The sequence below is a fragment of the Caloenas nicobarica genome, chromosome 3 (genome assembly GCF_036013445.1).
Source record: "Caloenas nicobarica isolate bCalNic1 chromosome 3, bCalNic1.hap1, whole genome shotgun sequence".
In the NCBI taxonomy this organism is placed as follows: domain Eukaryota; kingdom Metazoa; phylum Chordata; class Aves; order Columbiformes; family Columbidae; genus Caloenas; species Caloenas nicobarica.
In genome coordinates, this window is record NC_088247.1 from 22619005 (window position 1) to 22641005 (window position 22001).

Consider the following 22001-nt stretch of genomic DNA (forward strand, 5'->3'; position numbering starts at 1 on the left):
TTGCAGAGTGATTCTATTCATACAAAAAAAAGAGAGCAATGTTTAATCCTCAGAAGTTCATATTCATTTTGTGTAGCTAGATGAGCAACAGCCAAAGAGAAGGAGAATAGACACAGACCAATTTTAAACACATCTGACTAAACGTAGTTTACAAATATTTTGGGAAATTAGCTCAAGACAAAAAAGTGCTTCAAGTACAGTTTTGGACTCCAAACCAGCACGATGTGTTTTTCCCAGAGACCCTCTGAGGCTCCTGCTGCTAGTTTTGCATATAATGTGGGAAGCACTTGACAACGCAACAATGGTCATAGATATTAATATTTTAGATTATGTCGATTTATTATTTTTTATTTTTTTTTAATTTTGGCCTAGACGCTAAATGGGTATTGAGTGGCTACATGGGGATGAAAGGGCAGGCCGCCATCTTCCTGCATTTTGATAGCTCTAGGAAGACCTTTCATAGAAAGGGACAGAAAAAAGTGATCACGCTGGGCTGAGTAGAAAGCAAGGTCATGCCTTGGCAGGGTGGGAGTATGGTTCACCTACTGGGCATAAAATACGGCACTGTAAATATATTTTCCTGTGAGGAATCCACCTCTAGTGCAGCTGTTTGAAAGGTTCAGTTTATTCCTGAGGATGCAAAGCCTGGTTTTGGTGAGAGAAGCTTGTCAACATTTTTATGCCATAGAAGCAAAGAGCATTTACTTTAATTACATATTGACAAGTGGAAGAAGACATGTTTCTGAGTAAAATACTTGTGTTTTTCTTACTCTAAGAAGTAATAAACTATAGCACTGAAAACCTGAATATTAGTGACTAGGATGTATTGAAATGGCAATATTCTGTCTTGGCAATGCTAGTGGAACAGAACAAGCTATTTTTAGTTCACATATGTTTTGGAAGTGTTGACATCAGAAAGAGTCTTGAAGTGGAACTGCATTATTTCACCTCTTTAATTAGTAACCCACAGGTGACATTTACGTTTGGAGACTGATGATATTTTTGTGGAAAGTCACATAAAAGCCCAGTATTTATGGTGCCCATAAAATCATTGAACTTCATCTTGCTGCATAATGGCAATAGTTAGAAGCCTAATTACACTCTAAAACCTGCCTGGAGACTGGGCTACAGTCACTGAACATGTTCAATAGACCGTTATGCTGGTGAATTGTAGTCTGATTCTTGACATTGGCTGAAGTGATAAATTTTTCCTTCCAGGTCCTAACAGGGAATGGATTTCAGTAAAATTTCAAAATAATCTGAGAGTGGAATGAACTGGGCCCCATTTAATCAGCTGTCATTTAAATATTTTAATATTTTTTTCCTTCACCCAAAGCAAGAAATAAAAAAAATTATATAAGTGTGATAAAAGATCAGGTTAAAACATACATCTTGCTCTTCTTTTTCTGCTTCTGGCAAATCTCAATTTAACATCCTCCCCGAGAACTCATGAAATGAATGCAAGTGTTGTCCCTGACCTCTGTGGGCAAGAGACTGTAGGCGAGAATTTGAATTTGCACTTTTTGATAGTTTTAAGTTTATAACTTGAAACTGGCCAGTCTCCTCAGCTTTTACAGTGGAACTCTTACATAAGTAATTCTCCTACTTCCTGATTAATTAGGCATTGTCTTATTTTTTGACATTATATCTTTCTTTGAACTATATATGGGAAAGTGCATATCTGAATTACATGAGCATTTTGCCTTGTTATTTTATATAAATGTTATACCTCAGTCCCTTCCTGCTAAGTTATTTATTTAACAAATTGTTATCTTAATCAATCTGTTGAGTAATGTTTTGTTAATTCAATTATCTTTTATCTTTCCTCATTCTTCAGTTACCCCATTAAGATTTAAACTAGTACTCTTTGTACATCTGAAAGTACCAGTAATGAATGCTAAACATCTTGACTATGTCTACACTGTTCTTCCAGGCTTGTTGTCCATACAACAGTGAATCTGTTCTTGAGGTTGGTCAGGAGGTGTCCCTCAAAGCTGAAGTAGATATGTCAGTGGGGTCATTTGTAATAATTTTTGATCAATACTTAAAGGTTCTTCTACTTAAGGAAGTAGTCCCAGAGAGTTTAAGTGGCATTTTTACTAGCTCCTTCCTTCCTTCCTTCCTTCCTTCCTTCCTTCCTTCCTTCCTTCCTTCCTTCCTTCCTTCCTTCCTTCCTTCCTTCCTTCCTTCCTTCCTTCCTTCCTTCCTTCCCTCCTTCCCTCCTTCCCTCCTTCCTTCCCTCCCTTTCTTCCCTTTCTTCCCTTTCTTCCCTTTCTTCCCTTTCTTCCCTCCCTTTCTTCCCTCCCTCCCTTTCTTCCCTCACTTCCTCCCTCCCCTTTCCTAAATTTTATCTAAATGTGGCTTTAGGTACCTTTTTCTAGTTTTGGGGATCAATAAAAAGGTTAACCAAACCATTCTGTTTATACAACATCATATCTCATTTTAACAGTAACAGGTGTATAATAATTTACTGCATAGAACTCCTTCTAGGTGGTGACGTTTTCACCTTGAATACTAAATTCAGTTTTGGGCTTGTAACTACAAGAAAGACTTTGAAGTGCTGGAGTGTGTCCAAAGAAAGGAAATGAATCTCGTGAAGGGTCTGGAGCACAAGTCTTATGAGGAGCAGTTGAGGGAACTGGGGCTGTTTAGTCTGGAGAAAAAGAGGCTGAGGGGAGACCTTGTCACTGTCTGCAACTACCTGAAAGGAGGTTATAGCATGGAGGGTGTTGGTCTCTTCTCGCAAGTAACAAGTGATAAGACAAGAGGAAATGGTCTCAAGTTGCACCAGGAGAGGTTTAGACTGGATATTAGGAAAAATTTCTTCACAGAAAGGGTTGTCAGGCATTGGAACAGGCTCCCCAGGGAAGTGGTGGAGTCACCATCCCTGGAAGTGTTTAAAAGATGTATAGATGAGGTCCCTAGGGACATGGTCTAGCGGTGGAGGACTTGGCAGTGCTAGGTTAATGGTTGGACTCAATGTTCTTAAAGGTCTTTTCCAACCAAAACTGTTCCATGATTCTGTGATTTGCTTTCCTGTCCCATCATGAATGGAACAGTTAGTGCAGGGGTGTCAAACTCATTTTGACCAGGGGCCACTGTTTTATACAGTTCTAAAATTACATTTGGCCCTTTGACGGCAACCACGAGGCTGATGTGGCGCCAAGTGAAAATGAGTTTGACACCCCTGAGTTAGTGTATAAGATACTTGACCACACTGGTTACCTAAAAGTGTTCATCAAGTAACTTTGGATTATTTTCCCTTTGCTTTAGAACTTTGTTAGTTGAGATTCAAACAATATCACTGTTAGTGGGACACACAGTCCTTATGGTTGTTACTCACTGAACGGAAGATGATATTACTTAGTAAAAGGTGGTTGTATCTAAAATAGTACCTGCAAATTCAAAACACATATTTTGCAAGTATTGTCCAATATTTGCTTGCAATTTTCTGTTTCCTTGACAATGCCTGGCAATAATTTATCTTTCTGGAATATTTAATACAAAGCAAACAGAAAAAGGACGCAAACAGTGAAAAGCATATTTAACTTTGAATTCAAGTCAATATTTGGTGTTTTGGGTATGCTGCAAGCACTTCAGTAGATAACTAGATGTTTTGACAGAATTCCAATTCTCTTTTGCTGGACTTGGTTGTTCTTTTTAGTTCTCAGAATCTTTGTTGGTTTTGCATAAGTTACTGTTCTCATGGTCTTGCACTTTAGTGTTCTTTGAAAAGAATATCTAGAGTTAGATAAGGAAATCATTGTAACCTTCCTAAAGAAACTTCTTTAGTGAGAAAATAGGATCCAGTATTGAGCTGCCACATGTATCTCAGAGATACTTAGTAGTGATGACTTCTTTTTTTTTTCGGTGATGGATTATTTTGTGATGGCTTTATTTGGAGATCCACAGTTGTGTCTACAAACTTAATACCTCCAGCTATTCCTGGACTTTGCTAGGAATAGTGCTTCAGCCAAGCAAGACCCCTGGTTGAACTGGAAGCTGTTATGCAGCTAAAGGCTGGCTATGTAGGTTCTTCTTCAAACATGCATAGTGCCATAAACTATTATTTTAAAATCCAAACCAGCTGTGTTATGACTCAAGGATTACAAATGCAGCTGCACACAGAGGTTTCTATCACCACTGGGATCTTGCGCAAGAGTAAATATAAGCAGAGCCCTGTTTCCATATTTTACAATTAAAAGGGTGTGAAAAAGATTGATTGTGGAGAGAGGGATATAAAACATGATTAATTTGATAGGAATCATAAGTAATTTACGCTATACTAAAGTAAAATTATTACTTATTTATTTCAGAGACATAAAATACATTGTGACCATTCAAATGGCATTATAGAAATGGTGATGGACCGATTTACAATTGACAATGAAGGCACCTACACAGTACAGATTCAAGATGGAAAGGCTAAGAACCAGTCTTCATTAGTTCTTATCGGAGATGGTATGTTCACTGAAACATTGAAACTTTGATGAAGAAATGAACTTCATTCATTCTTTGAGTAATTTTGTGACTAACTCATTTTTCATTCACCTCTTTTGAAATCTAGCATTCAAGGCAGTATTGGCTGAGTCTGAGCTCCAGCGAAAGGAATTTCTCAGGAAGCAAGGTAAGACTGGTGACTCTAGGCCCAGTTTGCAGCGAATGCTGCATCCCAGCTGAATAATAATGCTTCCAACTTCCACTGATTTCATTAGAAGATGAGTATGTCACCCAGTTTGAGGAGACACTGAATGCTTGGTGGATCTTATTTTCCAGCATTGTCATATGATACATGCATGCTATGACAGAACTTTCATTAAGTAGAGAAATAAAGTGGGAGCTCTTATAAGAGGTTATCTTTGCTCAACATTTATGAGAAGTGTGCCTGCTGTAGGCTCTGATCCAACAACATATTTTAGCACCTTTGGTTTTAAGTGCACAAACTGTCCCTTCAATATACTTCACAGAAGAGTAGACAGCATAGTGTCAGACTAGGAAGATTAAAAACCTGATCCTGTGGTATCTGTCCAGGCAAAATTCCAGGAACCAAGTGTATACTTATTGCATAGTTGCTATACAGTTACAGGGTTTGTTACATAATTGTTATCGATATTGCTTGCAGCTGTAATTAAGAATTAATATTGGATACCTCATTCAGAATTCTATCACTGTGAAATCCTTAAAAAGTTGAGTTTGAGCTCTAGTTTGTTATTTTCAGTTGGTAAGCACATGGCTTTTAGGATGAAAGTAACAATAATAATTAAAAATATTGTAAGTAGCTTAGGTAAAATTCTCTACACAAGCAATGTAATTCTATTATTTTCTGGTTTTGGGAGAGGGATTTTTTTTTAATAGATTTAGGAAAGAAATTATACCACTTACAGCACAAACTCACAAGATCTTTCAGTTCTCAATGTTTTAAGTGGAAGTCTGGGACTTTGCTACCTGCCATGTCTGGATACTGCAATTATGTGCCCTGATCCTGCCGACACTAAAACTTATAAATTTACAGACATGAGTAACCACAATAGCTTTAGAAAGGCTATGCATATCAGTAAATTTACTTAAGGATATATGTATTTGCAAGATTGGATCCTCAGTGGGGAAAAGGAATATTTGCTGTCCTGCATGCAATGTTTAATACATTTTCAAACTTTATAGTATTTGGAAAAATAATGTTACAGAATCAGAGAATGTTTGGAGTTGAAAGGAACCTCTAGAGATCATCTAGTCCAACCCACCTGCTAAAGCAGGTTCACCTAGAGCAGATCACACAGGATCACGTCCAGGTAGGTTTTTAGTATCTGCAGAGAAGGAGACTCCACAACCTCTCTGGGCAGCCTATTCCAGTGCTCTGGCATGCTCAAAGTAAAGAAGTTTCTCCTCATTTTCAGATGGAACCTCCTGTGTTTCAGTCTGTGACCGTTTCCCTTCATCTTGTCATTGGCACCACTGAAAAGAGTCTGGCCCCATTCTCTTGACACCTGTCCTTAAGATATTCATAAGCATTGATAAGATCTCCTCTCAGCCTTCTCTTCTCCAGGCTGAACAGACCCATCTCTCTCAGCCCTTCATCATAAGAAAGATGCTTCTGTCCCCTAATCGTCTAGGTAGCCCTCTGCTGGACTCCCTCCAATAATTCCTTGTCTTTTTTGAACTGAGGAGACCAGAGTTGAGCACAGTACGCCAGATATAGCCTCACCAGAGCAGAGGGGGAGGATAACCTCCCTCATCCTTCTGGCCACACTCTTCCCTAGGATACTATTGGCCTTCTTGGCTACAAGGGCACATTGCTGGCTCATAGTCAACCTGTTGTCCACCAGGACTCCCAGGTCCTTCTCTGCAATGCTGCTTTCCAGCAGGTCTTCTCCTAACTTGTACTGGTGCCTGTGGTTATTCCTCCCTAGAAGCAGGACCCTACACTTGCCTTTGCTGAATTTCAATAGGTTCTTCTCCACCCAGCTCTCCAGCCTGTCCAGGTCTTGCTGAATGGCAACACAGCCTTCTGGTGTATCAGTCACTCCTTCAAGCTTTGTGTCATCAGCAAACTTGCTGAGGGTACACTCTGTCCCTTCATCCAGGTCATTGATGAGCAGGTTGAACAAGACTGGACCTAACACTGACCCCTGTGTAACAGCACTAGCTACAGGCCTCCAACTAGACTCTGCGCAACTGATCAGAACCCTCTGAGCTCTGCCATTCAGTCAGCTCTCAATCCATCTCACTGCCCATCATCTAACCCACAATTCCTGAGGTTATCTATGAGGATGCTGTGGGACACAGTGCCAAAATCCTTGCTGAAGTCAAGGTAGACAACAACCACTGCTCTCCCCTCATCTACCCAGGCAATCATACCATTGTAGAAGGCTATCAGATTGGTCAAGCATGATTTCCCTTTGGTTAATCCATGTTGACTACACCTGATAACCTTCTGTTCATCCACATGCTTAGAGGCAACATTCAGAAAGAGTTTTTCCATCACCTTTCCAGGGATAGAGGTGAGGATTGCTGGCCTATATTTTCCTGAGTCCTCCTTGTCTGACATGGGACTTTTTTGCTTTGAACATCAAATTAAGTGTTTGGATACATTTGTTTATTCTCTAGTTTCTTTTGCATTAAATACATAGTTTGTAAACTTGTTTGTAGCTACTGTATTTCTTTCTCATGCTTACTTGGCAATTAGGCATAAACATATTTAGTAAACTAATTTATCTCACCATTTTACTTTGGGATACTACATGATTTGTACAAACAGAGATGAGCCTTAGGTTTCTAAGCTGTACTGTAGACACCTGGGTCAACATGATAAAATCTTACTGCAGGTTTTTCCTTCTAGCATGTGGATAGTTCAGGACTTCCCTCTCATCATTTTGGTGTAAGGATGTTATAATTGTCATCCTTTTCCCTTTTTTTCACTGGATCTCTCTGATACTCTTTTATTCTACAACATATGCTTTAAGACAATTTTGTTTCGTAGGTCCTCACTTCTCAGCGTTTTTGTATTGGGAAGTTACAGAGGAATGTGAAGTTCTACTTGCTTGTAAGGTGAGGAAATATACTTGAAATAATTTGTTAGAATGTGTTGATTCAAAATTGAGGCAGGAAAATGTGAGGAAATATTTTGATATTTTTAACGCTAGAAGTTTCACGTGAAAGCTTTTTTTTGTTATTTAGAAATATTTAAAATCAAAATTTCTGACTTACTTCAGCACTAGTCTTTGTTAAACTAAAGAAATACAGGACATTCCTAAATGTGTTAGGTGATCTAATTCTTTATAATAATTTTGAGCCATAAAAATAATTCAAACAAAATATTCGTCTCTTAATGGTGCTTTTTCCTTCCTCAAAAAATAGCCACAAAAAGCAAGAGTTCAGACTCTTTCCTCACCATTTTCTGATTTGGAGGTTCCTCTACCAAAGCCTCTATTATTTAATCAACCGTAACCAAGCGTGCAACAAAGACTTCTAGAATTAAAGTTATAAAACATGATTTTTATTGTATTTGACTAAAGACTTTTGAATCTTAACTAGTGCTAATGTGCATGGAATTCAGAGTAACTTCTGCTATTAACATCTTTATATGCCATCTAAAGTGATACATTTTCATTTTTGTTGCTCTTCTAGATTGACTAATTAGTGGTCTGAATAACTGAGTTAATTGAATTCAACAGGCATGGAACTCTTCTTCATTGCCTTTTCCTGTAATATGGACTCTTTTCTATTAATTTTCTTCACTTCTTTTGAATAAGTTTTCCTCTTTTAATTAGACTAACTTGAATCATTCATTATGAGCAATTTACGTGCACATTTTTGGGATTTTTTTTTTTCTTTATTTTTGTTCTGCTCACTAATTGGGAAACCTTTAACCTCAACTTATCCCCAGCAGAACTGACCTGGATGGCGAAGCTACCATTCTGTGTGCCCCCATTTTAGGGCTCAGCACTCATTAGCTAACATGGTACCTTTGCTGGTACTGAGCTGCATAGCTGGAATATTTTATAATCTCGGCATGCATTTGCCTCAGGCATGAACCCTGCTTGTCCTTTCATTCACATGGGGTATTAAATGTTGCTCAACCAGTTATACTAGTGTTAATTCTCTACAAATTAATCTGAAATTATCCTTCTTTTCATTGACTGCTGAGCCTGTTTATAGTACCGAAACTGTGAAAGGCTAGGCGTCTGATTATGTGCTTTTCGCCAGTGTACTTTTTGTTCATAAGGTCAGAACATTTGATGTAAATGCAATCGTGGATGTGGGCTGTTTGCTCATTCATCATTTTAACTATGCCATTGACCTCATAATGTTTGTTACTGTTAGTGTGTGACTGGTCATTAGGTTCACATGGTACTGTTGTTTATGCCTGTTTAACTGATATTTGTATATAGAAAGAGTTTGAACAATAAAGCTTGGATTTTTCCTATGAACTTTAGATGCCTGACATTCAGATTAGAAGTGTGGCTGCCCTGGGCTATTTCTGTGGTTCCATCCAAGGAACAATCTCTGTCTCGCCAGGCCATATCATAGCACTTTGCCCAGGTCTCTTTTAGGCTCTGTTTAGTGCAAAAATAGTTGTCATAGCCATTTTTACCTCTTGAAAGAGCCTGTGACAATGTCAAAAAGGTATCTGTAAGACAGTGCTTTTTACCATGACTTTCTCAAAGGCCATGGCATGAAATAGGGGAGTTAGGAAACGAGGTCAACTGGATGGTTGTGTAAGGCAGAGAACTGACTGTATGATCCAGGTCCATAACAGTAATAATGAACAAATATTGATCGTGTTATAAAAGAGTATATAAAAAATAATACCTTACCTCATGTGCCATTTATTTTCTATGTGAGTAGACCTGATTGACCTTTGATTGACTTAGTATTTAAATCTAAATAGCTGGTATTGATGACCTTGTTCTTGGTATGGTAGCCCCTGCATATGAGAGTCACATGTTTGTCCACCTGAATGATAATTTGATGCTGTTTACTTTTTATTGTGTTTATTTTTCTTCATATACCAGCATCTACTATCATTTTTCTAGTACTTCTAAATTTCAAAAAGTTCAGAAGCTACCTGCTCTTGCATATCTTTGACCCTTATTTGTACTGTGTCTGTTAAAAACAAGAATTTTGGTGTGTGGCTAAACAGCGAAAAAGGTGACTTTTCACAGTAAATGTCAACATGAAATAACTTCAGCACTGCAAATTGCATATATCTGAAACTCAGTCTATTTATTTTCAGATTGAGTGCTAACAGTCTTTGATGAAAAATTGTTGAAAAGCATTAAAGGCTTGTTCCTTCAGGCTTTGTTCAAATAAAATTACCACTCATGTCATATGACTGCAGGAATAGCCACTTTGTAGTTACTAGTAAATGTAAAATGCTGCTCGCTTTTCTCAAGCAAGGCATTGCTTTGGGCCGGGTTGTGATCTCAAATACTCTGTCAGAGATCCATAGCAACCGCTCTGGTTATTAAGCAGCAATATATGTGATTAATTTGGGCAGGTTTTATAGAGATGTCCAGGAATAAGTATAGGAGGCCCTCCTATTTGTCTAGTCGTCTCTATAGAGAGCTTTCATAGAGCTCTTTATCTACGGAATGACTTCTCTAATGTGAAAGAGTAAGAAATTGGTGCATGTTTTTTCCTCCAAGCAAGCCACTTGAAAACTATTGCAGATCTGTATTAATTTCTGGGCTGCCCTCTATCCATTTGTTCAGTTCTTTTTTAGGGAAGCTTTTTAAAGCAACTGCCTGGAGACTGAGAAATATCCTACCAGCTCTGTTGTTCCAGCAAAGCCATGCTGACTGGGAATTCAGGCTACATGTAGAAATACCATTGCATTTTTGTGAATTTTAGAAGAGTGTGAGGATAGTGATGTCAAATATACCATAGTGTTTCTAAAAGGGAAAAAAAATATATATTGCTAAGGTTTCTAAAAAGAGCTGTGCTTTTAGCTTCTTTGAATTCAGTTTGAGGTCATTCATCCAGTGATATTTTAAGTGTCTCCAATACACAATTTATATTTCAAAATTATAGCAGTACTTGAAGCATAGCTGTAGTCTATGTATTGCTTAGATAAGCTGCTGCTACTACAGCAAAATTCTGGCTTTCAAGCAACTTCTTTGCATTTGCACTACATTATTCAGCCCCTTTGTGTTGGGAAAGACTGCAATTTGTAGGATTCCTCAAGTCTTTGTACTTCCCATAGGACACAATGTAGTAGAAAAAAAAGGGTTTCTGGTTCCGCTAGCAATTTTTAAGTCTCAAATGCTTTCAGAATGCTAATTTCAGTTACTCTCTGCAGTTTAGCCCTCAAAGATATTACTTAGGTGGCTGGGATAAATCTGCGAATTGGCTGAAGTCTCTCTAAGATATGGCCTAAATTCTCTGTTACAGCTCTCTGGAGACACACGGCAAACACAAAAAGATAAAGCAGAGTTCAGCAGCTCTAATTTCAAAGATACTTCTCACAGATATCTCTAGACAAACTACAACTGCATAGCAAGGGTAAAAAAAAATCTTTAAGGGAAGAGGTTGATGGGATTGCCTTTAAGGATTTGTCAGGGTTTGAAACTGTAAGATGTATACTTCTGACCAGTTCTGTGCTGCAGATAAATACCATAGGACTAAGATTTTCTTAGTAGGACTTGGTTTAAATTATGTTTTTACCTAGCTTTATTTGACATGTGCTACACCAAAATTGGTTTCTTATGTTGAAAGTACCTGTGTGACTACCTACAGTGTGATACCTTTCTTCAGGACTTAGCCAGGCTTATGTGCATTTTCTGTTGTACAGGTCGCGAACACAAAGAAGGAGACTGTTTTCAAGTGGTATAAGGATGGTTCTGGGATGGATGTTGATGAGGTGCCTGATCTGCAGAAGGGAGAATGTCACCTCAGTATTCCCAAGGTACAGTATCACCTACTGATTAGCAATGACAGCTTCTGCTTGACACACCAGAGATTTGCCAGGCAGAGCACTAAACCACCTATCATGATGTCTGTGAACCGTTTTAAGAAAAGGCATATTTGCTACACTTCAATTAGCTGCTGAGTAACTAATGCTTGTAAAAGAGTATCTATTTTTCTTATTAGCTCAGAGAGTTCATGCTTAAATTGCTTTAGTGTCCTTAGGTGAACTCTATCTCGTTCTTTCTTATTGCTCCTTAATTTTTCAATTTGTTCAAGCACCTCATTTCTGACAGTGTCTCAGTTTTATTGCCTAAAATGAATTGGGTTGAGGTATGTGGCTTCTTAAGATTTATCTTTGTGTAGACAGGATAACCTAACTTGTGTCTGAAGCCTTAACTTGCATAATTGTTATCTTCGTAAAGTGCAAAGCCCACTCTGAATCAAGTTTTTCTTCTTTCAGCATAAATGTGCATTTCATTTAATTGACTTATTTATTTTATTTATTGGCTTCATAGTCTTCTAATTTATATCCTCCATTTCACTTGCAAGAAGATACTCCGTTTCCAGTGGCTTCATTATTTATGTGCAGAATTTTTTGGAGGAGGGCGGTTTCTACTTGTCTTCAATTTCTCTTGTTACTTGTCATTCAATTATATGATGCCTTTACTGTTATTTACTTGCTTGTGGACTTGATCTAAGATTCAATAATATAACCTTGAATCTCTATGTAATTATTTGTGTATTTTCCTTCAGATTTTAAAAATAAATTAAAATAATTAAAACGACCCAAACCAAAAACTCCTGCTGCCTTTAATGCAGCACCGCTGTGTCAGATTTTAGAATGTAATCTCTCCAACGATAATGAATTCATTATTTACTTAGCATAGATATAATTTGAGTACAGTTCATTCATACAGCTGCTTAAATAGAAGCCACTGAGTTCATATTTGGAGGGGTAAAGGATAGAGATCTGTTGTTATGTTTTATACAGAAAAAATGCATTTCTAAAGCTTGTGAGGGTTGAAGTTACTCTCTCTTACATTTTATTATGCTACTTGGATTTTCTACTGACCAAGATCAATCTTATTGTTCTTTTTGGAAAAAGAGGAAAAACGTGGTTTCTCAAGGCAATTGAACTGAAATCAGAATATATTTTAGCCTTAAGGACTAACCATAAAAAAGCATGCACAAGCCATTCTATCTCATCTCTGGTAAGACTATTTAACTAGAATGCAGTACAGTGTGTGTTGTTTGATTTAGAAAATCATTCAGGGGTTGAGCAAATGCTGTAGTATTATCAAGTTTGTCAGTAAACATCTTGTGCTTTCCTTGTAGCTGTCGCGCAAAGACGAGGGAGTTTATAAGGCAACACTATCAGATGATAGAGGTCATGATGTATCTACGCTTGAACTATCAGGAAAAGGTAACATTCAGTTTACTATATTGAAATAACCATCTCCACATGTCCTCAGTAAGTGTCAAAGCTCTATCTTCACAAATGGCAAGTTAGCAGACATTTCTGAGGGTCCTTTTCTCTCCTTATGTTTTAGAGGCCTAAACTGCAGATCACCAGTTTAGGGAGGGCGACACTGGGCGTTGTCATGATTAATCCCTAGCACCCTGACAGGCAAGAAATAAAGTAAGTTTCTGATCAGACAGACACCCCCTATTATGTGAGATGTTTTGTAGAGAGTTCTCTCTCTCAAATTTGTTAAGCTTTAAAGTCTACAAAAAACCCTAAAGCACCAAAATGTTCAAAGTGCTGCATATGTTGAGGTGGGACTCTCAGCGGGGACTGAGGGTTATTTTGATCATAAAATTGGAAAGCTGTTTTGTGGGTTAACCCCAGTAGGCAGCTCAGCCCCACGCTGCTCCTCGCTCACTCCCCCCCGTTCAGTGCGACGGAGGAGAGAACTGGAAGGGGAAAAGTGAGAAAACTCATGGGTTAAAATAAAGACAGTTTAATAGGTAAAGCAGAAGTTGTGCATGCAAGAAAAGAAAAATAAAGAATTCATTCACTGCTTCCCATCGGCAGACAGGTGTTCAGCCATCTCTAGGAAAGCAGAACTCCATCAGGTGTAATGGTGACTTTGGAAGACAAATGCCATATCTCCAAATGTTCCTTCCTTCTTCCCCCAGCTTTTGTTGTATCATATGGTGTGGAGCAGTCTGAAGAATAGAAACAAAAGGCCTTCACACTGTGCAAGCACTGATCAGCAATAGCTAAAACATCACTGTATTATCAATACTTTTTCAGTCACAAATCCAAACCGTAGCAGCATACAAGCTGCTGTGAAGAAAATTATCTCTATCCTAGTCAAAGCCAATACAATCTCCACACCTTATTCCACACCTTTTTTGTTATGTTCAGATCCCACGCTATCCAGTACATACTCATTAGCCACCTCCTCCCTTTCTGTCCTTTGATATGTACACAGATATCATTCTCTTAGTCTATGGATTTTCAAGTAAGGAGTATCCTGACCTCTGGAATGAACAAAAGGTACTGTAGTTCTCAGTCTTAAAGTCAGGCGTCCTTCAAGAGACTATACTTCAGGTATGGCAAGACTGTGCTGTGCTGGAAAAGTACACAGTGAAATGCCTATTTTGACAATACACAGTGTCTAATTTTGTTGGTCCAGGAGGCCTAGAAAATGTCAACCAGCAAAACCACAATAACTGCAGTGTTAAGCCAAATAGTGGGTCTCCTGAGCGGTGGATTTAGCCTTGAAACATAACTAGAGAAATTTAGCATAAGCAAGGCCCTGTGAGACTGCATATTGTATGGGGCAGGCTAGTTCAAACTAAATGTTCATTGACATTGAAATGAAGACAAATGCAAATAAGAGTAAGAGAATCTAGTCTAAAATGGACTGATGATAGGCATTTAAATAGCCTTTCATATGCTATTGGATATCACAGTGAGCTACTGTAATTTTATGTATATTTAAATTTGTTCAGTAAAAAATAATGTTCATTTACTTCTGAGTCTATAGCAAAGACTGATCTATTGTCAGCATAATGAACTTTGTGCAGCTTTGGTAGAGAGAGCTGCCCTGGGATTTTCTGCTTAGGTTCCACCAACTAAACCAAAGTCGACACAGATTCATTCCACCTGCATATGGTCATTTGACTCAAATAATGAATATGTTCTGCAAGGCCTTAATAGAGGGAGAAAGACATATTCAAAAATTAATTCAGTTCACCAAAGAACTTAACATTTTTTTTTTCAGCAGGTTGAGGAATTACCTGAAGTAAAAGGCAGAGGTGAATATTAGATTCTGCTCTTAAGCTGTGGTCTATGTCAGAAGGCTGTATCATCACTTGGTAGCATCTCAGGCATTTTTCCTCTGCGTAAACTCTGCCCACCATTCTTTCAAAAAACCTTCTCATTTAGACAGTATAGGCAATATAACCCTATTTCCCCAGTTGTCTGTAATGTAATCTAATGTATATATAGCATGTAATTAATGCCTTCTTGTCCAGATGCTAGTGGAAGCATACTGGAGTTTGCAGAGTGTTACGGAGTAGACTAATGATTTATTTTAGCGGAGACAAAAAATGTGTGGATACAGATCAATACAGACCACATACAGAAGTAGTATTTTCTGAACTTCATGCATTTCACTGTCTTCCCTATTCATAAAAGTTCTCCAACCTTGAATATGCATTCTTTGGTCTAGAATGTGCATTCTTCAGGTTATGGTGCTTCTTTCTTTCTCTCTCTTTGCATCATACACAGTGACACTGAATAGGATTCTTCTGCTATGAAAGGGTTCCCCACTCTTCTGCCCCTGTCTCCAGGGTTCTCCCCTTCTGCAAGCCAATCAGCTCTATGGTATTTCAAAAGCTTGATATGACACCTCATTACTTTCACTTGCTGTTGAAGGGGTTTGTGTTTGTCAAATGCCATCCTACAGGTAGCAGGTGAAAATTGTTTTCACCTAGAATTAGATAATTTCTCTTTTCCCTGCACTCTCCTTTGAATCTGAATTATCTAGTTTTAATGACCTTTTATTGTTTCTGGCCTGAGGGATACAAAGACAAGGATTTGACAGCAGGTAGCTGACTCCACACACAGTGGAGATAGTCAGTGGCACAGCACAGCGTTCATATGCTGTACACAGTCTCTAATTTTCACCATACACCTGTTGCAATTTTAATGGTTTTCTTTGCCTAAGGAAGTGAAGATTTCCCATATCGCTTTAGTTAAACTGAACATAATGAAGCTATATTCTGATTGAATTTTGATGGTACATTTTTTTTTCTTTTTCTCTTCAGTGTATGATGATATAATTCTGGCATTGAGTGGAGTCAGTGGTAAGTAAATGCTGTCTTGGATTTTCATGTAGTGGGTTTTTTTTTTGTGTTAAAGTCATCTGTGCCTGAGGCAGACAATTTTTATTGTAAGTGGGAAATCTCTGAGACTCATGATGCTCTTATCATTACGGACATGTTATTAAGTTTCTGAATAGGCAGTTGACCTTGCTAATTGACACTATTAAAAAGGAAAAAAGTATTATTCCACCTGGCTTGTTTGGTTTAGATACTGTGACAATGTTGTAGCAATCATTTTATTCCTGCTTCCCATTAGTAAGTGAGCCTTAATAACAGAGAGAACGAGACTGTGATCCTGCTCCCAGTAAGATGTTGGGAGTCATTCCACTGAAAGAACAAGGCTTGCACAAGAATAAAATTTTCTTGCAATTAGAATCATGACACTACTGTTTCATGGTGTGACTAGCTTATTACTTCACAATAGATCTTGCTGGTCATAATGCTTGTATATGACAATAAAACCATAAACTCATGCTGAACTTTCACCTGACATAAATCAGCAGATCTCCTTTGAGAGGCATGAACTGTTTTTGTGGTAGTTGAGAATCATGGCCCAGATCTTGAATTTTTTTAGTCCTGACAGTACAAGTAGTCCATTTGATTGTTTCCTGTTAATTCCACTATCCTCTTTGATCTGCATATATTCTATTTTACATAGGTAAGTCAGCCTCTCCACTGAAGATCCTTTGCACTGAGGAAGGAATAAGGCTCCAATGTTTCTTGAAGTACTACAATGAAGAAATGAAAGTCAGCTGGTCTCACAGGTAGATGAGAATATTTGTTCAAGGTGACCTATACATTATCTGAGGAAAAAAGCTGTCTTAATGACTTACTATTTACTGTTTTGTGGCATTCATTTAGTAACTGGACCACATTCATGAATTTCTCTTTCCAGCACTTCATATTCTCTTTTCACATAGGTAATACACACAGTAAAAGAAATTTTAACAGACTTTTCCAACACCTATCAGGAGGACTCTAACAGCCAGGAAAAAAGAATCTACAGTATTTCAGCCTCTTATTCAACACAGGACTGCTTGTCTTCCACTATGTTATCTGCTTGGTTCAAAGACAGAAAAATATCTGAGCATAGTTCTCTCTTCAGGGCTGTCCTTGTCTTTAAATGGAGTTCTCCTCCAGTACTAGGTCAGTACCAAGGACCTGCTCTCACAGTTTAATAAAAGCCCATGTTAAGAACTTTTTTTTTTCTCAAACTGATATCATCTTAAGTACCCCAAAATATTTTAATTCAATTCCTGTTCTTTGAAAAAAATATTCAATAGGGCACAGAATACTTTGAGAATAGTCCTTAGAGATGCGAACGTGACCAGAAATGAGCTTTACAGTTCCCAATAGTTTTCCACCATCATGTTACATTAGCCTTTGACTTTAGAGGCACTCTTTATTCATCTGTGTATTTACAGTTAAATGTGTGTTCAGATGCATTTCTATGTCAGGCACTCATTTTTCAGAAACCACAGGTAGGGTTTGGAAGGATTTTAAAACTCTTCAAGCGATCTCAGCTTTCCCATTCCTTGGTAGCCTACAAAGGTGACACACAATGAGCTGGTCTGTCTTGAACAAGAAGAGGCTGGTTTATCAGCATGTTGTCCTAGTTGTGCAATGCTGCCCAGCCTTTGATTTCTATGAAGACAGGAACACAAGAAAAGTGTCAGTGATCATCAGGCTCAGGGAGATTGAGCAGATTTCTGCAAGGGTGTGCAGCTGTATTCATAACTCAAGCTTTGTATTCAGCAAGTTCTGTTCCTTCTTTCAGTAAATGATAGAAAGGAAAAGAGAAGGAGTTTTTTTTTGCCTGTGCCTGTGCTTGAGTTTTAAAGGTAACTTAGACCATTCCACTCTCCACATAATTATAAAACTAGAGAATGCTACATGGCTAATATGGAAATACCAGTGTGCATATTTATATCTATATTTATGTTTATATTTATATTTACATATAGGCAGCTGCCCTGCTCCTAATATTTCAGATTTTATGATGTCTTACATGTTCATTGTCTTGAGGATCATTCAACACAAATTTTGAACAAATAAAATTTTGACTCTTCCATGAATACAATGATTAGAAGCCAGAGCCATTAAAGCTAAAACAAAGACTAAAATAAACAAACAAAACAACCAACCTCCTCCAGCCTCACCAAAACTCCCAGCTCTATTAAATGGAGTTTTAGAAATATTATTCCTGGAAAAAATGAAAGGCTAGAAAATCCAAGTTTTTTTTCTACTGATGTCTGCACGTCATGAAACATGCCATGCAAATTTCTATCTAGCTTTGTATTATCCACTATACTGCACAGCAGGAACATAATACAAGTCCTAAAGCCAGCATGCATCATCCACTCATTGCACAGTGGGGAACATTATGTGTAGTATTTTCTAATATATAGTAGTTTCTATCCAGGTACCCAATTTGGTATGCTGAACTCAATGTAGTCATTTTACAGAAAGGGAAATAGTAAAAATTCCTTTTCCCCATCAAAGTAACTCTCCAGCTCTGAAGCGAAATCAGCCCTGTCTGGGCAAATAAATTAACTGATCAAAGAGAAGTGAAAGCTGACTTCATTTATGAAGAATTCCAGCTAAAGATTCTTGGGGAGGAAGGACAGCAAGAAAGATTTCTTTCACTAGTGACTGAAAGCTGAAACTTCTCTGCAAACCATTGAAAGTGGTCTGGTTTGCATGCTTTCCCTAAAGAGCTTTTTCTATTTCTACTCTTCAGGACAGATTATGGACCAGAAGAACCACTGATCTGAATCAGTAGGGCATTTCTTATATTCTTAGCTTAGGAAGAGGTGATAGGCCAATAGAAGAGAACCATAATGGAATCATAGAATAGTTTGGGTTGGAAGGGACCTTCAAAGGTCATCCAGTTCAACCCCTCTGCCATGTGCAAGGGCATCTTCAACTAGATCAGATTGCTCAGAGCCCCATCCAGCCTGGCCTTGAATGTTTCCAGAGACGGGGCATCTACCACCTCTCTAGGAATCCTGTCCCAGTATTTTACCACCCTCATTGTAAAAATTTTCCTCCTCACGTCTAGCCTGAATCTCCTCTCCTATAGTTTAAAATCATTACCCATTCTCCTATCGTAACACACGCTGCTAAAAAAATCTGTCCCCATATTTCTTGTAGGCACCTTTTAAGTACTGAAAGGCCGCCATGAGGTCTCCTTGGAGCCTTCTCTTCTCCAGGCTGAACAACCCCAGCTGTCTCAGCTTGTCCTCATAGGAGAAGTGTTCCAGCCCTCTGATCATCTTAGTGGCCCTTCTCTGGATTTTCTCCAACAGGTCCATGTCTTTCCTGTACTGAGGGCTCCAGAGCTGGATGCAGTACTCCAGGTTGGGTTTCACCAGAGTGGAGTAGAGGGGCAGAATCACCTCCCTCGACCTGCTGGCCATGCTCTTTTTGATGCAGCCCAAGATATGATTGGCCTTCTGGGCTGCAAGTGCACATTGCCAGGTCATGGCCAATTTTTCATCCACCAGTAGCCCCAAGTCCTTCTCAGCAGGGCTGCTCTCAATCACTTCATCCCTCAGCCTGTGCTGATACCAGGGGTTGCCCCGACCCAGGTGCAGGACCTTGCACTTGGCCTTGTTGAACCTTATGAGGTTTGCATGGGCCCATTTCTTGAGCTTGTCCAGGTCCCTCTGGATGGCATCCCATCCCTCAGGCATGTCAACTGCACCATTCAGCTTGATGTCATCCACAATCTTGCTGAGGGTGCATTTGATCCCACTGTCTATGTCACTGATGAAGATATTAAACAGTCCCAGTACGGACCCTTGAGGGACACCACTCATTGCTGGTGTCCATCCAGATGCTGTGCCATCGGCCGCTACTGTCTGGGTGTGAGCATCCATCCGGTTCCTCATCCACCAAAAAGTCCACCCATCAAATCCATACCTCTCCGATTTAGAGAAAAGGATGTTGTGGGGGACCATGTCTAAGGCTTTACAGAAGTCCAGATAGATGACATGCCTAGCCCTTCCTTTTTCCCCTGATGTAGTTAACGCTACTGTTTTTTAAAGACTTGTCTATTAATTTTATGTAGTTAGAAAATTTGCTTCTTATCTTGTTCTAAAAACAAAGGTGTATTTTGTCTTGATGCAAGATTAATAAATTCAATGCAAATCTTTTATTGTTTTATTAATCAATTGTTGAAGTTAATGAAGTTAAAGATTTTATTCCTGATCAGAGAAAGTTATTTGCCTCTAGTTTACTATTCTGATGTATTCCGTGGTAGTGTGTATGAAGTGTACAGCATGAAGTGTCAGAACTCTGAAGGCATGGACCATTTTCACATACAGACATGTATGTGCATATAGATATAAACACAAATGATTGTGTATGTGGAGAGAAAGAGAATGAGAAGAGGGTGAACAAATTAATCTTTGGAATGAAAGCTCAAGCTAATGGTTCCAAAGCAAGAACCACTAGTAAGAAAAGAATCTCCTGGGAAATTGCTCCTATTAGTTTTAATTCATCTGTAGTTTAGGAGTATGTTATCCTTTGTAACTTTTTATAGATTACCTCCTGTTTAGAATATGGAGGAAAAGAATGTTCAAACTAATTTCTGTTAATTTTTTCCAGGGAATCTAAGATTTCTTCTGGTGAAAGGATGAAGATTGGAGGTGGAGAGGATATTGCCTGGCTGCAGATAAGTGAACCGACTGAAAAGGATAAGGGGAACTACACCTTTGAAATCTTTGGTGACAAAGAATCCTACAAACGCACACTTGATCTGTCTGGGCAAGGTATATTATATACTTATATGGCAACTTTTCATAGATTAAGCAGAATTAACAGGCAGTTATCAGAGGAATGACAGTAAAAACAGAAAGCCTTTGGTCCGAAGCAGTTGCAGTTTAGTGCATAACTGTTATGATCTTTTTAGTCTTATATCTGTTTTCACCACCAGTTGCATTGGCTTTCAGGGGGCTGGTTTCACATTTTGTTACTGTCTAACCCTATATGGGTTTAAAAAGAGCTTTAACATTGGTTTCTCTAAATGTTTATACTGACTCCCAAGTGCAAATTTTGCTTATGGACAGTAACTCTCTCAACCATGTCGTTACAGCTTTTGATGACGCATATGCAGAATTCCAGCGACTCAAGTAAGCACTACATCTTTTGCATTTTAATGCTGTAACAAGAGTGTATTAACAGAAAAAAATATTTTATTAATAATTTCATTAATAACATTATGTATTTCTCTTCCTCTCTTCCTCAACAATTTTAGGGCAGCTGCTTTTGCTGAGAAGAGTAAGTTTATCTTACATTTTATCGAAAGTGTTCTACAATGGAGTCTAGTTTCTCTTTAAGACATCCATCATGATATGCTGGCATAGCTTTCAGAGTTCTGTGGCTGCAGAAATACCCTGTTAGCACATAATATTGAAACAATAATAGTAATTTGTGGATTTATTTGTTTTTAATTCCAGTGGAAACCCAGTAAAAGTTTTATATATTTTGCAAGCCTCCACTCTATCTACTTGTGTCTACAGAGGTTTTGTGAGGTGTGAGCTTCCGGGTGTTATACAAAGAGGCGTTGACTCTGAAAGCTGCTGCCGATACTGAATATTGAGATCTACCTATTAAGTAGAAAATTACCTGCTAATGCCTATTGGACGGTGCATGATGAGACACAGACAGTGGGGAAGCTTGTTGCTGTTAGGGGCTTAAGGAATTCTGGTGCTTTGATATCAGTTCCCCTGGTAATGACTAGATGCTTCTGCCCACAGAGAGAGTGGCAGAACAAATTTTCCTTAGATCTTAGATACCACCAAGATGCATTCTCCTTGCTCTGCTCTGTGCCCAAAGCACAAGCTGTCAAGCTCAGCAGTAGCTTCAATGTTTTTATGCGTATCAGTTTAGAATGCTATAGCACAATCTCTGATAGGAAATCTGAGGGGACAATAAAATACATCAAAAAGAAATAACCCCAAATACAGCAAAAATTGTATTATTTTACTTTTAATTAACCACGGGCTACAGGTTTTTTAAAGAGAAGTCCAAACAACAGTTGTGACTAATGTGGCACCAAGTTATAAAATTATTAAGAAATGAACAATTTTGAGGTCTAAGACTAAACTTCACATGGTCCATATATTTTTCTTTGACTCCTAGATCGTGGTAAAGTCATTGGTGGTTTGCCTGACGTCGTTACTATAATGGATGGGAAGGTAAGGACTGTTTTTGTCTACAGGTCTTCCTGACTGGTGAGAATTTTGCTTTGA

General features: G+C 38.4%; 1 protein-coding gene across 2 annotated transcripts in view; it reads left to right on the top strand.

Moving 5' to 3' along the window:
* Positions 1 to 22001, top strand: part of MYOM2 (myomesin 2) — an 81631-nt gene that overhangs the window by 54732 nt on the left and 4898 nt on the right. For both annotated transcript variants that reach the window (XM_065632692.1, XM_065632693.1), the window contains 11 exons: positions 4317 to 4461; positions 4568 to 4627; positions 7478 to 7545; positions 11291 to 11404; positions 12742 to 12829; positions 15688 to 15726; positions 16403 to 16508; positions 20356 to 20519; positions 20843 to 20879; positions 21005 to 21027; positions 21892 to 21947. In XM_065632692.1, the coding sequence (XP_065488764.1) occupies positions 4317 to 4461; positions 4568 to 4627; positions 7478 to 7545; positions 11291 to 11404; positions 12742 to 12829; positions 15688 to 15726; positions 16403 to 16508; positions 20356 to 20519; positions 20843 to 20879; positions 21005 to 21027; positions 21892 to 21947 (900 nt within the window). The remainder of the gene's footprint in view (positions 1 to 4316; positions 4462 to 4567; positions 4628 to 7477; positions 7546 to 11290; positions 11405 to 12741; positions 12830 to 15687; positions 15727 to 16402; positions 16509 to 20355; positions 20520 to 20842; positions 20880 to 21004; positions 21028 to 21891; positions 21948 to 22001) is intronic.